The 16,219-nt window shown below is 42.7% G+C and overlaps 1 protein-coding gene across 1 annotated transcript in view; it reads left to right on the top strand.

The window, feature by feature from the left end:
* epsti1 (epithelial stromal interaction 1) overlaps positions 1 to 14,018 on the top strand; it is a 31,498-nt gene extending 17,480 nt beyond the window's left edge. Inside the window, exons 5-10 of the mRNA XM_052014243.1 lie at positions 171 to 328; positions 3,447 to 3,540; positions 6,650 to 6,733; positions 9,688 to 9,761; positions 10,318 to 10,532; positions 11,593 to 14,018. Coding sequence (XP_051870203.1) covers positions 171 to 328; positions 3,447 to 3,540; positions 6,650 to 6,733; positions 9,688 to 9,761; positions 10,318 to 10,532; positions 11,593 to 11,720 — 753 coding nt within the window. The 3' untranslated portion in view covers positions 11,721 to 14,018. The remainder of the gene's footprint in view (positions 1 to 170; positions 329 to 3,446; positions 3,541 to 6,649; positions 6,734 to 9,687; positions 9,762 to 10,317; positions 10,533 to 11,592) is intronic.
* The last annotated feature ends 2,201 nt before the right edge of the window (positions 14,019 to 16,219 follow it).

Below are 16,219 nucleotides of genomic sequence, written 5' to 3'. Positions count from 1 at the left end.
CTCTAAATCTCTCCTATCCATGCACCTGTCCAAATGTCTTTTAAACGTGGACAGGTACATGGATAGGAGGGATTTAATTGTACCTGCCTCTATCATTTTCTCTGACAGTTCGTTCCATACACCCACCACCTGTTATTGATGTTCTCATTAATTTTTCTTCCTGCCATCAGGCCAAAAAAGAAGAACATGATCGGAAAAGGAAAGAAGCCCAAGAACTCAATTACCAGAAGATGAAGGAAATTCAGAGGGAAAAAGCCAATAAACTTGCGGAAAGAAAGAGGCAGGAGGAAGAGCAGAAGAAAGCACAGCATCAAGCTCAGCACCACCAGTGAGTGTCATAAACAACAGCGAGGCGGTACTGCCCATTCTTCAATCTATGGTGAAACTTCAGGCTGCCTGCACTAACTGGCAGATTGCAGACTGGAACAGTGGCTCTAGACAATGGAGCTGGAGGCTTCGGTGGGTTTGCAGTTGAGGGTGTATGGCCATTTAGCTGGGATATCCACCAACTCCAGGCTCAAGAATTCATTTCATAGCACCTTGGAGAAGGGCAGTGGCTGGAAACCATTGTGGCTTTGCAGTTAGTATGTTTTCACTTTTCAGAAATGTAAGAATTACAGAAGAGACCATTCAGCCCATAGTGTCAGTGTCTGTACCTGTGCTGCCTCTTCCAGCATCAGCCCAGCCCGTTGACCAGCCTACAGGTCTGTGTACCCGACAGATCCAGACACCTGTGGTAATTCCAGGGTATTTGCTTGTTCCTGCATCTGTCTCACATACACTGCGCTCGATTTTGATCTGAAAGTAACATATCCCAGATGATGGAATTCTGAAATATAAACAGGAAATGCTGGAAGTCCACAGCAGGTCACGCAGCTTCTATGGAGAGAGAAGGTCAATGATCTTTCATCGGAATTGAAGAAGTTGGAGATAAAAGAGGTTGAAGATAAGCTGATGATTTTGAAAACTTTTGCAGAGGGAAAAGCTGTCAATGTGACATTTCACAATTCATGGTATATCCCTTCTACAAGCTGCTAGACAGTTTACACATTAATAAAGGCAAGAGTCATTAAACCTGCTGTTATTTTGATGGCACATTCTAAGTACCTTAGTTTCTCCTCAGAACCAGACAATTGGACCCATGAGTGTTTAAGTAGCAAAGGCTTGGAGTATCATGGAGTTACATTCTACCTTCCTGGGGTCTGTATGTTCTGAGCATTAAGTGCCTCCAATCAGGAGCTGTCAAGATGGATGTTACCCACAGGTTAATTGACAAGATAGCAAAGTTCATCCGCAGTTAACTAGAACAATTGTTGAGAACAAGTTTCCAAATTTTTCCATTGTTTTTCTACTTGGGAAGATGCATTTAAAATATTAAATTCTGTAAACTAAACCTTTTAGATTTGTTGGGTTATTTCGGGCAAACTAAATCTAATAGGCCTTGCCTGTTTGAAAGTCTTCGTACGGTAGATAACTTTGGTCCAGCTTGCTGTTTGTTAAGTTTACTGAAGGTACTCCATAGGTGCAGCACGATTAATCTCAACGCTTGTGCCCCACAAGGCTGCGTCCTCAGCCCTCTACTCTACTCCCTATATACTCATGACTACATGGCCAGATTCTGCTCTAACTGCCTATTACACTGTAGTAGGCTGTATCTCAAATAACGATGAATCAGAGTACAGGAAGGAGATAGAGAGCTTAGTGACATGGTGTCATGACAACAACCTTTCCCTCAATGTCAGCAAAACAAATGAGATGGTCATTGACTTCAGGAAAGGGGGTGGTGTACATGCACCTATCTACATCAATGATGCTGAGGTCGAGAGGGTTGAGAGCTTCAAGATTTTAAGAGTGAACATCACCAATAGCCTTTCTTGGTCCAACCACATAAATGCCATGGCCAAGAAAGCTCACCAGCACCTCTACTTCCTCAGAAGGCTAAAGAAATTTGGCACGTCCCCTTTGACGCTCACCAATTTTTATTGATGCACAATAGAAAGCATCCTATCTGGATGGCAATTGCTCTGCCCAGGACTGCAAGAAACTACAGAGAGTTGTGGACACAGCCCAGCGCATCACGGAAACCAGCCTCCCCTCCATGGACTCTGTCTATACCTCTCGCTATCTTGGTGAAGCAGCCAGCATAATCAAAGACCCCACCCACCCGGGTCATTCTTTTCTCCTCTCCCATCAGGCAGAAAATACAGGAGCCTGAGGGCACATACCACCAGGCTGAAGGACAGCTTCTATCCCACTGTGATAAGACTTTTGAACAGTTTCCTTATACGATGAGATGGACTCTTGACCTCACAACCTACCTTGGTATGACCTTGCACCTTAATGTCTACCTGCAATGCACTTCGCTGTAGCTATGACACTTTACTCTTTATTCTGTTATTGTTTTTACCCTGTACTACCTCAATGCGCTCTGTACTACCTCAATGCACTGTGTAATGAATTGATCTATATGAACGGTATGTAAGACAAGTTTTTCACTGTACCCCAATACAAGTGACAATAATAAACCAATACCAATACCAATAGATTACTGAAAGCTCAGCAGTTTTCATGGAGAAGTGTATGTGGGCTACTTGTGCCCGTTAACACTGAACACCCAAGAGTTCTCTGGTTACCATATTTCAGGACATTGTAAATTGCTGGAAGAGTGAATCGCTGATGTTTGCTGATGTAGTACTAGACCTGGTTGGAGGGGGACCAGAGGAGAAGGAATACGCACTAGCCAGAGGTTGAAAAGAGGCAACCTTGCCAACTTCACCTTTCTGTCCCTCTCTTTTGCAGCTGTTGATGACTCTGTCCTTAGCCTTGTGTTCTGCCATTCCTTGTCAACATGACTTTCTCCTGGTGACCCCTATGTAATGCTTGTTAAAGTGGACTGGCAAGCACTTACTCTGTAGCGGCCCTCGGAGAATTGCCAGAATGAGTGGCAGTAGTGTGTCTGTGAAAGTCTCCCGATGTGTTTCAGGATCAAATTTACAATTCCAGCAGCACTGAGCTTGAAATAGTGAAAAGACCTTTAAAATGTTGAGTATCTCTGTAAGTTGTGCTTGAAATTTCCATCCGTGTTGTATTTATTCCATTCTTGTAGTTGCTGTTGGGATAATGAATGTGTGTGGGGAAATTAAACAGTAAACATCTGCTTAGTAAACTTCTAGATGGACATTCCTAAATGGGGCTTCAACTTCTGTACCAAGATGACATCTTGCACTAAACTAACATTGAAGTTCAAGACGCCATCTTGGCTACTTCAGTGGCATTTTGTCACCAGATACTTAAGGTACTGATTGCTGCCTTCATAATTAGAAGTACTGACAATTTGGAAATTTCATGGCTGTGATATACTGGAAGTTGGCTTGTCACTGGTGGTTGTCTTCCCTTCAGCTGTTGAAGTGATGGCTCATACATATTGTAATCTGGTATTTTAACAGAGCAAACCAACAGTTCCTTGATAGGATAGATACCAATAGATTCTACAGTCAGCTGCACCTGCCTTCCAGCTCGGCAGTTTCAACCACATCGTGGGTAAGTATCTTGAGGCAGACCATGTATTATCTACAAACTGAAATATCTTTATTCAGCTGTCTGTCTTTCTCTTGGTCTCTCTTTCTCTTTCTTATTCTCTTCTGCTGCCATTTTGCAGGGAGTAGCTGGTTCCTTCAAGGATTGTTTGAGGAAACCCAGTAGTTTTTCTGCTGGTTGATTGTTCATCCCAGGTGGTGACTATCAGTGTCGCTATCTTGCTGTAAACTGGCTGAATACATGTTAGAATGTTACATTGCAGAGACAGCCTAAACTGGGAGGTTTCCCTTATCTCCCCTCTTTATTAGCTGGCTAGCCATGTTGAAACATTGCAGCTTTAAGTTCTGTTGTCTGCCATTTGTTCACATTGGTTTCTTGTAATCACTTCATGAAATGATTGACACTTTCTCAAAGCTCTCCTTACTGTCAGACGTTGTAGCCAAACAAATTTCTGGAGACTGTAGATCACAAGATCACAAGACAAGGGAGCAGAAGTAGGCCATTCGGCCCATCGAGTCTGCTCCATGAGCTAAGGAAAAGAAAAAAAGAAAGGGAAAAAGAAAAAAGAAATGAGAAATGAAAAAAAACTGTTCCTTTCTAGCCCCAATTTCCAGCCTTATCCCCATATCCCTTGATACCTTGACTAATTAGATACCTATCTATCTCCTCCTTAAATGCCTCCAATGATCGGGCCTCCACTGCTGTACGTGGCAAAGAATTCCATAATTTCACTACCCTCTGGCTAAAGAAATTTCTCCTCATCTCTTTTTTAAACATGTACCCTCTAATTCTAAGATTGTGCCCTCTGGTCCTGGACTCACCCACCAAGGGAAACAGCTTGGCCACATCTACTCTGTCCAGTCCTTTCAACATTCTAAATGTTTCTATGAGGTCCCTTCTCATTCTTCTGTACTCCAGTGAGTACAGTCCAAGAGCCGACAAACACTCATCATACGTAAGCCCTTTCATTCTGGGAATCATCCTCGTAAATCTCCTCTGAACCCTCTCCAACATCAGCACATCCTTCCTAAGATATGGGGCCCAAAACTGCACACAGTATTCCAAATGAGGCCTCACTAGTGCACCGTAGAGCATCATCAACACTTCCCTACTTTTATACACTATACCTCTTGAAATGAATGCCAACATAGCATTTGCTTTCCTTACTGCCGATCCGAACTGGTGGTTAACCTTTAGGGTATCCTGCACGAGCACCCCCAAGTCCCTTTGTACTTCTGTACTTTGAATTTTCTCCCCTTCTAGATAATAATCTGCTCATTTATTTCTTTTTCCAAAGTGTACCACGGCACATTTCTCAACATTGAATCTCATCTGCCATTTCCTTGCCCATTCTCCTAAACTATCTAGATCTCTCTGCAACCTTCCTGTCTCCTCAATACTCCCTACTCCTCCACCTATCTTGGTGTCATCTGCAAACTTAGCCACAAAACCATTTACTCCATCATCCAAATCGTTAATGTACAAAGTAAAAAGAAGCGGCCCCAACACTGACCCCTGCGGAACACCACTAGTAACCGGTAGCCAACCAGAACAGGATCCTTTTATTCCCACCCTTTGCTTTCTGCCAACCAGCCAATGCTCCACCCATTCTACTATCCTACCTGTAATTCCATGACCTCTCATGTTATTAGTCAGCCTCTTGTGCGGCACCTTGTGGAAGGCCTTTTGAAAGTCTAAATGCACAACATCTATAGCCTCTCCCTTATCCACCCTACCTGAGATTTCCTCAAAAAACTCCAATAGGTTGGTCAGGCAGGATCTTCCCTTTACGAAACCATGCTGGCTTGAACCTATCTTGCCTTGCACCTCTAAGTATTCCATAACCTCATCCTTGAGGATCGATTCCAATAAGTTTCCCACCACTGATGTCAAACTAATAGGTCTGTAATTTTCTTTATGCTGCCTCCCACCTTTCTTATACAGCGGAACTACATTTGCGACCCTCCAGTCCTCCAGAACCATGCCGGAGTCTATTGATTCCCGGAAAATTATCACCAGTGCCTCCATAATCTCTAAAGCCGCCTCCTTCAGAACCCGGGGATGCACCTCATTCGGTCCAGGAGACTTATCTGTCTTTAGTCCATTTAGCTTTCCTAGCACCTTCTCTCTAGTAATCTTAACTGAACTCAGTTCCATTCCTTGAGACCCCTGACTATCCGGTATATTGCTGATGTCCTCCACAGTGAAGAACAATGCAAAGTACTCATTTAGTTCCTCTGCCATCTCTTTATCATCCATTATAATCTCTCCCGCACCATTATCAATTGGTCCTATATCAACCCGTGTCTCTCTTTTACTCTTCATATATTTAAAAAAACTCTTAGTATCCTTTCGAATGTTATCTGCCAACTTCCTTTAATAATTCATCTTTTCTTTCCAAATGACCTTCTTAGTTTCTTTCTGCAGGTTTTTAAAAGTTTCCCAGTCTTCTGTTTTCCCACTAATTCTTACTTCCTTGTATGCTCTCCCTTTTGCTCTTATTTTAGCCTTAACCTCTCTCGTTATCCACATTTGTGCCTTCTTTCCATTCAAAACCTTTTTTCTTGGAATATATCTATCCTGCATTTACCTTATTTCTTGTAGAAATTCTATGCATTTCTGCTCTGCCGTCCCTCCAGCTAGCTTACTCTTCCAATCAATTTGGGCCGGCTCCTCTCTCATGCCACTGTAACTTCCTTTGTTCCACTGAAATATCGATACACCAGTTATCGGCTTCTCCTTCTCAAATTGGAAACTGAACTCAATCATATTGTGATCACTCGTTCCTAATGGTTCCTTTACCTTTAGTTCCCAATCACCTCCGGTTCGTTACACAGCACCCAATCCAAAACAGCCGATCCCCTGGGGGGCTCATCAACAAGTTGCTCCAAAAAGCCATCCCGTAGACATTCCACAAACTCACTCTCCTGAGATCCACTGCCTTCCTGGATTTCCCAATCCACCTTCATGTTAAAATCCCCCATAATTATCTTAACATTGTCACTCTGACACGCTTTTTCTATTTCTAACGGTAACTTATAGTCCACGTCCTGACTGCTGTACCCTTTGATCTGATGGTCAAATAGCATTGGTGTTTCCATTTGCACCTTAGGCCAGGAGTCACACTTACCAAGCGAATCAGAAGGAGGCTGAAGACCAGAAACTACAGGAGATGAAAGAGGAACAAAGGAAAAAGGTAAGAACATCTTAAAATCACAGCAGCCAATGTCTTCAATAGAGCGATAGCTTACTAACACAAAATATAAAGTGACTACTCCCAAAATGCCCTGATTTCCAGCTGCCTTGCAAAGGTCATGAGTTTTCTCTTACCAAGGCCAAGATTAACAAATTTCTTACCTATACACTGTAGTGGGCCATGCCAAGTTACTTTCACTTATCGACTATTAATATAAAGGTAGGGGACAAGCAGCTGGGTCTCCACATGCCAAACAGTCCTTAGGGGAGAGTGTTTGTGGTGCAGCTGGTGAAGGGAACTTGCACAGAGTGGAGTCACTCCCTCCTCCCCAAAGGTCTCTGTGGCCTCCCCTGGTGAGATCCCCATGTCTCACTCTATCATTTTTGTTTTTATGAGGCCCAGTTATTTCCCACCATGTCAGAAGGGGTACCAGGAAAAGCAACTGGGCCTAGGCAAACCCCCACCCCATCCTATCATAGAATCATAGAGTCATACAACATGGAAACAGTACATGCTGACTATTAACCACCCAGTTACAGTAATCCTACACTAATCTTATTTTCACCCCACATTCCCCTCAACTCCCATGTTAGTGAGGGAGCAGACATACTGTCATTCTGAAAAAGGATAATTGGAGCCTTACCAAGGGCACTCTCCAAGGCACACCTGGTGTTCTACTTGAGGTGGAATAGGGTGGCATTCTAGCACCCATGTCAACAGAAGCAGCCAAGACCAAGGTAGCCTCCAAAGCAGCTCTCAGGAGCTAGCAAATGAGGTTCTACATTGGTGGTTAGCATCATGCACTTGAAGGGACTGACCACTTGGTCTACTGTGGGCCACATGGTGTTCTGCGTGAAACCTTAACACAGGTTGTAGCTGGAACCCTATGCTGTGCCTCTGCACCATCTCACTGGCCACCCAGGACACCTTGAATTTCCTGGTGTATGGATGCCAGCCTTCTTCAGTAGCCTGGGTCCTTGAAGTCTACATTTGAATACCTTGCAATCTTTCCCACCAACTGCAATAAAGCGCCAATAATCTACTTTCCAATTGTTCGGAAATCCTGATAATTTGGCATTGAGGTCACGGGGCCCCATTTCCACACTCCTTTTGAACTCACTGGGGCCCTATTTCCAACACTGCTTTTAAACTTGCCTGATTGTGTTTCCTGTGTCCTTTTAAACATACTGGGGCCCAGTTCCTACACCTCTTTTAAATTCATTGTGTTTGTATTTCCCATGCTGCCTTTCAACTCACATGATACACTGAAAACATTATTATTATTCTGTGTAGCATCTAAGAATTAAAAGTGTGTTGGGGTATCATCCAATAGTCTGGAATATCTGCCATCAGCACCACCAAAAGACTAAGGGTACCGGATTATTGGAGTTTCCTGGATCTGCAACCTGTGGCCTCCCACCCAGCAGCTAGATACCTCGTTTAATGATCCATCACAGGGTGGGACCTTCTCCTACCAAGACTCTACCCAACAGGGGCTGCCTATATCAGAGCTAGTAACTAAAGGGGAAGTTGAGATTTTTAATCCTCTGGCTTCCTTTTCTTACATTGCCACTGGGGTTCCACATTGCTAGCACCTGCAATGAAAGAGTGGGCAAGGGTTAGCTTTGAGTGTAAATGAAGAGCAGAAAGGGGGCATCAGATGCTGAAAGCATTTATTCCCAGTCTGCAGAGTGTGTGGGCGAGGGAATAAGAAACCCTGTATGTCTCCTCCATGGGCCTCGTCAGCTGTTAGGACCCTGTACGTGACACCCTGCACAGGCTCTCCTCTTCCAAGCCAAATTTCTGGCTTTGTACTGTATGCCAAGTCCTCCTGAGATTCCCATGAGGTGTTTAGAAATTCTGACTTCCAGACTGGAATAGTTAATTATGTGCTTGTCTGTGTCTGTATGTGTAAATTGTCATGTTGTGGGTTAGCTGATTGCAAGAGTGGTGAGGTGAGAGGAAGAAATCATGGTGACTGTGTGAGTGTAGTGGGGTGAGATAGACTGGGCTATGTAGTGAGTGTTGTCATTACAGTGAACAAGTGTGAACTGAGTGATATTCTTATCCTAACAACTCTTGTAGGGGCAATACATTTCTTTCCTGCACTGGAGCACTTGAGCACCTCGTCTCATTGTGATGAGATGTATTTTTGGACCTTGAAATGTATCTTTGGACCTTGAGATGTATCTTTAGACCTTGAGATTTATCTATGGACCTTAGATGTACCTTTGGACCTGAGGTATATCTTTGGACCTTGAGATGTATCTTTGGACCTTGCGATGTATCTTTGGATCTTGAGATGTATCTTTGACCTTGAGATGTATCTATGGACCTTAGATGAACCTTTGGACCTGAGGTGTATCTTTGGATCTTGAGATGTATCTTTGGATCTTGAGATGTATCTTTGGACCTTGAGATGTATATTTAGACCTTAAATGTACCTTTGGACCTGAGGTGTATTTTTGGATGTGAGATGCATCTGTGGACCTTGAGATGTATCTTTGGATTTTGAGATGTATCTTTAGAGCTAGAGATGTATCTTTGGACCTTAGATGTATCTTTGAACTTTGAAGTGTATCTTTGGACTTTTGGGATACTTTCCACCCCTGGCTGGTCTTGGGCAAGTCTGGTCACTGACCTGGGGTTCTATTACAGGCAATACCTCAGGGAGCCCGCTCAAGTTCACTCACACTGTAGCCCAAAAGGGACCTTCCCTTTAAGTGTTGGAGGCTGTCTTAAGCGGTGTCTGACATAAAAATTCCCCACACTTCCAAGCACGTTCTGGCACTGAACAGCAAAGTAATTAAATAAGTGTTGCAAAAATTGCAAATAGCAAGCAGATCAGGTATTGGATGTTGCTTCAGAACAGTACTCATACTGTGGACAGGGACTCCCCATCTTCAGAGAGAAGGATCAACCTCCAACAATGATGATGTAATTTCTTTTCCTAGAGCGAATACTTAGCAGAGAAGGAATCCCAGCGGGAAGCTGAACAGCACAAAAGGCTTCAGGAAGATCATAGGAGGTGTGTATAAAAAAAACAAAGTAATTTTCAGATGTTGAGAGGTAAGGTGTTCCTATCATGCTTTTCGCTTGCAGTAGTGAGTGAGGTGTGCCTGTCACTCTGTGCAACAGTGTTCTAAGGGAGATGTGCCCATCACTCTGTGCAGCTGGACAGTGAGGGAGCAACAAACAATCTGCTGAAGGAACTCAGGAGGTCGAGCAGCATCTGTGGGGAGAAAGGATCTTCCGGGTCGAAGCCCTGCATCAGAAGAGGGGAGATAACCAGGAACACAAAAGCTACCTACCAGTGATGGAATCTGTTCAGGAAGGTGATAAAGGGAACAATTAGGGGAAAGGTCAAAGGCAGATGGAACCAGAACCAGAAGGGGAGTGAGGGATTGTGCCCATCACTCTGTGTAACTGTGTAGTGAATGAAGCTTCTCTGTCATTCCATGTGTCTGTAGTGTGTGTTTTACATGTGCTTGTCATTGGTGAGCAAGGTTTGCACGGTTTTCTATGTAACTATTGATGGATAATAAATGTTTTCAGCTCTTAATGAGTTTTCTCTCTTCTAACAGGAGGAATAATGCTTTCTTGGACAATCTTGAAAGAAGACGTCAGTCCGGTGAGAATTCCAACCCCATGTCACCTTATTTACCTGATGAGAAACCCTTTGGACAGGACACCAGGGAACACGTTACTGCAGCAAAATACCATGGAGATGTGCAGGAAGAAGACGAGGACCTCTATGATACCTTGACTGGGCATGAAGTCGGCAGAGGTTCACCTGAAGGTAATGGATGGTTACCAGAAATTTAGACTATTTTAAACCAGCATTTTATAAAGCAATGTAACCACTATTTTGAGATAAAAAGGACCTTTGTGATGGAAAGGATATGGACTGGAATCTCAGCTTTCCAAGACAGGAAACAGTTCTGTTCCAGCCAGGGTTGGAGATAAAATCACCACAAAATTATGATGTGTTTAGTGAAAACTGCCTTGCCAGTAAATAACGGGAAGAAGGAGATGAATTGTTCATTGAGTGTGGAGTTGTGGATGAGGTGAGGGATTGCTGCAGTGAAGGGAGGACAAATGTTTGGAGAAGAATGGGAAGAGACCTGGAAGATTTGACAGAGGTGGCGCTTTTGCAATAGTGTGGAGGGTAGTCTTAGGCTACGAGCTGATATCAACGTGCTGGTACTTTGAGGTGCTGACTGTAAGTTTTTTTGACGTGTACAGAGGGGTAGTGATCACTGCTGCTCAGTAGTCCAAGGGCTTAATCGTAGAGGTCTTTAAACCCTCTTTCCACAGCCATCTGAAGGCTGTGCTGGTGCATTGGAGGATGTGGTGGATTTTGTCAGTGATGTCCATCCTCACTGAAAGGTGCTTCCTGGCATACGGGAAATGATCTACATTGTCCAGGGTCTTGTCATGATTGTGATTGTCAGGTGGCAGCAATGTGTCACAGGGCAGCATGGTGAAAGACCTTTGTCATCCTGTTGTTCAGTGAAAGGTTCATAGTTTCACATACCTCAGTGAAAATGTCAGTGATGGTTCAGAGCTCAACCTCAGGGTGAACAAATGCAAGTGCAAAATTATTCAAATTTTATCTCCTTTCCAGATCTAAAATTGCACTAACTACATTCATTGAGTTGCAATACACAGACATCAATATCAATATAAAACATTAATGCAAAATATCAATATATACCAAGTATATACAAATGTTCAGTAGTGCAATTCATGTTTTTGCTTAGGAGGGGACACAGTCAGACCTGATCACTATTACAAAAATATGTACATAATAGATAAGTCACTAATTTACTCCATTCCCATTGGGTTTTGATGAACAGGTACCAATCAAGGCTGGGATTTGATGAAGCTTTCTTCTTTCTTCCCTGACTACGAAGTAACGATTCTTGAGGAACTCTTACAACAATGTGATGGAGACTATGCGAGAGTGATCCAGCTCCTGCAATAAACAACTTGGAACCAAGCGGAATTATTTAGATTAATTTTTTTTCTGTAGTAAAAACATAAATCAAGCAGGCGATTCAACTTCAATGTGGTCCTCCTCCACAAAGCTTTAGGTTTCCAATAGGTGGCACAGTGGCACAGCTAGTAGAGCTCCAGTGTCTTGGGTTCAATCCTGACCTTCGGAACTGTATGTGTAGAGTTTGCACATTCTCCCCGTGACCATGTGAGTTTCCCCCACATGCTCCAGTTTCCTCCAACATGCAGGATGATAGGTTAATTGGCTACTGTAGGTTTCCTCTGGTGTGTAGGTGACTGGTAGAATCTGGGGAGAGTTTATGGGAATTTGGGAAGAACAAAATGGGATTAGCGTAACTGATGGTTGGTACAGACTCAGCGACTTGAAGAGCCTGTTTCTGTACTGTATAACTCTAAATTCGAAAAGCTGTTTACAGAATCTTTAAATTAAGACAGTGGCATATAACTTCCTGTCATAGGAACAGGGAAAGGCCATTCAGCCCATCACATGTTCTCCCATTTGGGTTTATCATGGCTGATCTCCAAATTAGCCCTATTTAACATTATTTTCATTTGCTTTACCCAACTAACATTTATTAATTTGGCATTTCCACATCGAAAATCCCTGATATTCCAATAGATCTTGATGCCGCGAGAACTAAGAGAAAGAAAGTTCCTAAATTCAGTAAACCACTGACTGTTAAGCGGCAATCATGAAAATGTTTTTCATTGCTAATGAGATGTCTTCAACTGAAGAGTTGTATGGGAAATGGAAAACTCATATTGAAATATGGAATAAATTTGTGAGAGTTTAAAAACAACTTGATGGCATATTTATTTCATCCAGAGCTGTATTCCTGGGTGACTTCTACTTCATTGCTTTTGTTTCTGTACTCCCAGTTCTGAGCTTCTTTCAGTAGGGAGCTAATTATATGTTTAGTAGGATTCCTGCCTGCCTGAACCGAACGAAAGCCATTTTTGCATGCAGGTGGGATGTACTTAATTGCTCTCCTCTGACATAGATACAAATTGTGCACAAGTACTCAGTTTTTAAGACTGTTTTGTCCAGTACTGTGACTCAGTCTAGGTTATTAACCCTTTGTGGAATGAAGAAAATATTCAATGCAAATGTACGGGTTAAATTAAACCCAAACAGGTTACATTCCCTATGTATTAGAATTGTGTCGGGAAATGGTTATTTCCCTGACTTGGCTTCAGTCACTAACAGTAGAATAGTTGAATTACAACTCCAAAACAATTGTACACACTTTGGAATTTCAGAGAAGTGCGGATGAAAAATTTATTAGCAGACTTGTGTTTTCCAAAGCTGTCATCACTGAGATATGTTCCATTCTGCGGAAGGACACTTGGCAGTGCTGTTTTGCCTGGACAGCTATTTCCACAGAGATCAAGGTCACACTGACCCCAACCTTCTTCCCACCAGATCTTTCCAAGTGGTGACAGGCAATTTCTGCCATGTCTTCCAACTTTCTGCTTACCACTGCATCAGAGAGGTCTCCAAAGCAATGTAATGAGGAAGGAACAATTTTGTCTACTTTGATTTCAGTGAAGAACTGGTGGCATCTCGAGCACTGGGATTTGCCAGCGTGGCTGACTTCCCCCAAATTCAGCAAGGCACTGACTACTCTAATGTACCAAGAGCTCCCCTTAACAACCTTCATCTCTCTATGAACAGGAGAGGTTTCTACTCCATCGGTACACTTACTTCAAAATCATCCTAATGCTGTTTCAAGCATCTTTTTGGTCAATTTCACAATTTTTATGTGCGAGACCTGAATTGCCATGAACAATTTTTTTTTAAAGTGCAACCCAATTTGTAAACATATGTCAAACCACTGCCTGTTTGTAATACAGGCAATCTTATTTAAATTCAGGAAAGAGTTGACATAAAACCCAAGAACTTGCCTAAATTTCTAATCCCCATACCACTTGTTTTTGGAGTAACAGTTCAACCACTCCACTGCTGGAGTCTGAAACCAAGTCACAGAAACAGCTGAGAATTGAAATTATTTCTCTTTCCATCACAATAAAATTCTAACATGGGCAGGCATGGTAGTGTAGTGGTTAGCATAATGCTATTACAGCACCAGCGACCCGGGTTCAATTCCGGCCACTGTCTGTAAGGAGTTTGTACTTGTTCTCCCCGTGTCTGCATGGGTTTCCTCCCGGTGCCCCGGTTTCCTCCCACATTCCAAAGACATGTGGGTTAGGAAGTTGTGGGCGACACTTGTGGGCTGCCCCCAGAACACTCTGCGCAAAAGATGTATTTCACTGTGTGTTTCGATATACGTGTGACTAATAAAGAAATCTTCATCTTTTACCTGTTTTAGTTTAATTTATTATATGCTTTTGCATTGCATGTTTTCTTTGCTTACTATTGGGTTAATTGTTGATTTGTTGGACTATTGGACAAAACAACCTTGAAAATTGTGTACATGTATATAATTTATATGTATGTCAGTGGAAAGTGAAACATACATCTACATGTAAGGATGGTTTTTATTCAGTTAAAGTGGAGTGGGATGCTGTTAAGTCTACAACTCTTGCAGCTGCCTCACAAAAGGACATAAGAAATAGAAGCAGATGTAGGCTAATCAACCCCTTATCTCTGTTCTGCCATTGGTTGAGGTCATGTCGATCTTTTACCTCCTTGACACTTTCTTGCACTAATCCCAGCATATTCAAGAAAGGGATGGACAGACCTTCATATTCAAATATCTATTCATTTCTTTCTTGATAATGTTGAACAACTGAGCCTCCACAGCCTTCTTGGCAAGAGATTTGCTTCTCATCTTTGTCCTAAATGGCCAACTCGTTATTATGAGAGTGTGACCCCTGGTTCTGAACACCCCAGCCAGGGGAAATATCATCTCTGCAACTACCCTGTCAAGCTCTGTAAAAATTTTGTACATTTCAATAAAATCATCTCTTATTTTTCTAAATTAGAGAGTACAGGCTTGGTCTGCTTGAACTCTCCTCACGTGTCAAACCTACCTTCCCAGAAATCAATCTAGTGAGCCTTTTGCTGCACTCCTCCAATCACATGTACATCCTTCCTTAAAAGGGAAGACAAGGCCTGTGCGCAATGCTCCAGATGTGGTTTGAGCCTGGGACCCTGCATATTTTGAGCAAGACACCTCCACTCTTCAAACCTTCTTGTAACAAAGGCTAACATAGCTTTTGTCTTATGGAAGGGAAACAGTTTTGTCTTCTTACTTGTTTGCTGCATGGTAATTTACAGTGATTCATATACAAGGCACTTAGGTCCCTCTGAACACCAACACCTTTCAATCTCTCACCATTTAAAAAATATTCCCAACGTCAATTGTTCTAGCAAAGTGGACAATATCATATTTTTGCACATTATATTCAGCTGCCGTGTTCTTGCCCATTCACCTAACCCATCCACTATCTCCCTGTGGTTTCTCTATACCCTTTTCAAAGCCCACATTACCACCCATCATTGAGAGGGGTATCTCAATGAGAGTACCCACTTTGGAGAGTATGGCTATGGCGAACTCAATGCAACATGCCAAAGGCACGTCCTCTACTGTCTCTTTGAAGAATTCGCTCAAACTCAAGTAAGATCACGGAGAAGACACACTTACTCTCTAATTAGTGGGGGAGCTAAGGCGAATGAAACGTCTGCAAGGTCTGAAGAATTGTTTTCTGTAAGAATGAAGACTGGTGCCGGTTATTAGTGTTACAGTTTAGTGTTAAATGAGTTCAACCAGGAACAGACAGGCAGAATAATGCTATCATTTCTCATGGTACAAGATACAATGGGAATAGTAGCATTAGAACAATGTCTTCATATATATTGTGTAAAATAATTTACAATTGGCTTTCCTTCACTGCTGTCTTCTGGAAAAAGAGTATCCTTGCTTAGAAAATCACAGTGCACAAAGAAGGCTCCTGTTAGTAGTCATCAGATCACAATACTGTTTAACTAATTAATTGACAACCATATCTCAATATCTTGGTCTCATTCACTTAAATAAAAGAAATTACAGAGGACCAGAACCACACTTCTGCTGTGTGCTCTTCCCACACTTCTACTTTGTTCTCACTCCTTCAGTGTGCTCTTCCCACACTTCTACTGTGTGCTTACTCCCACACATGGATTAACTAGGAGATCCTCTCCTCACTAAAGTCGAGGACTGCTGCATTCCAATCAGGTGACCCTGACCTAAACAAGAAATCAAGATACGACCTCCAAAAAGCTATCAGGAATGCCAAGAGATAATACCGTTTCAAAATAGAGTCCCAGACCAGCCGTCAGTTGTGGCAGGACTTACAGACTATAACAGGCTACAAAATGAAGTCGGGCTGCATAGTTAACAACAGCGCATCCCTTCCCGATGAGCTTAACGCATTCTACGCACGTTTTGAACAGAAGGGGATTGGTTTGTCACCACCCACCCTGACAGCCTCCAATGCAACTGAACCCATGGTCACCGTCGAGGA

The sequence above is a fragment of the Pristis pectinata genome, chromosome 4, assembly GCF_009764475.1.
Source record: "Pristis pectinata isolate sPriPec2 chromosome 4, sPriPec2.1.pri, whole genome shotgun sequence".
Classification (NCBI taxonomy): Eukaryota; Metazoa; Chordata; class Chondrichthyes; order Rhinopristiformes; family Pristidae; genus Pristis; species Pristis pectinata.
Note: the sequence above shows the minus strand (reverse complement) of the source record. Positions and strands in the feature narration are given on the sequence as shown.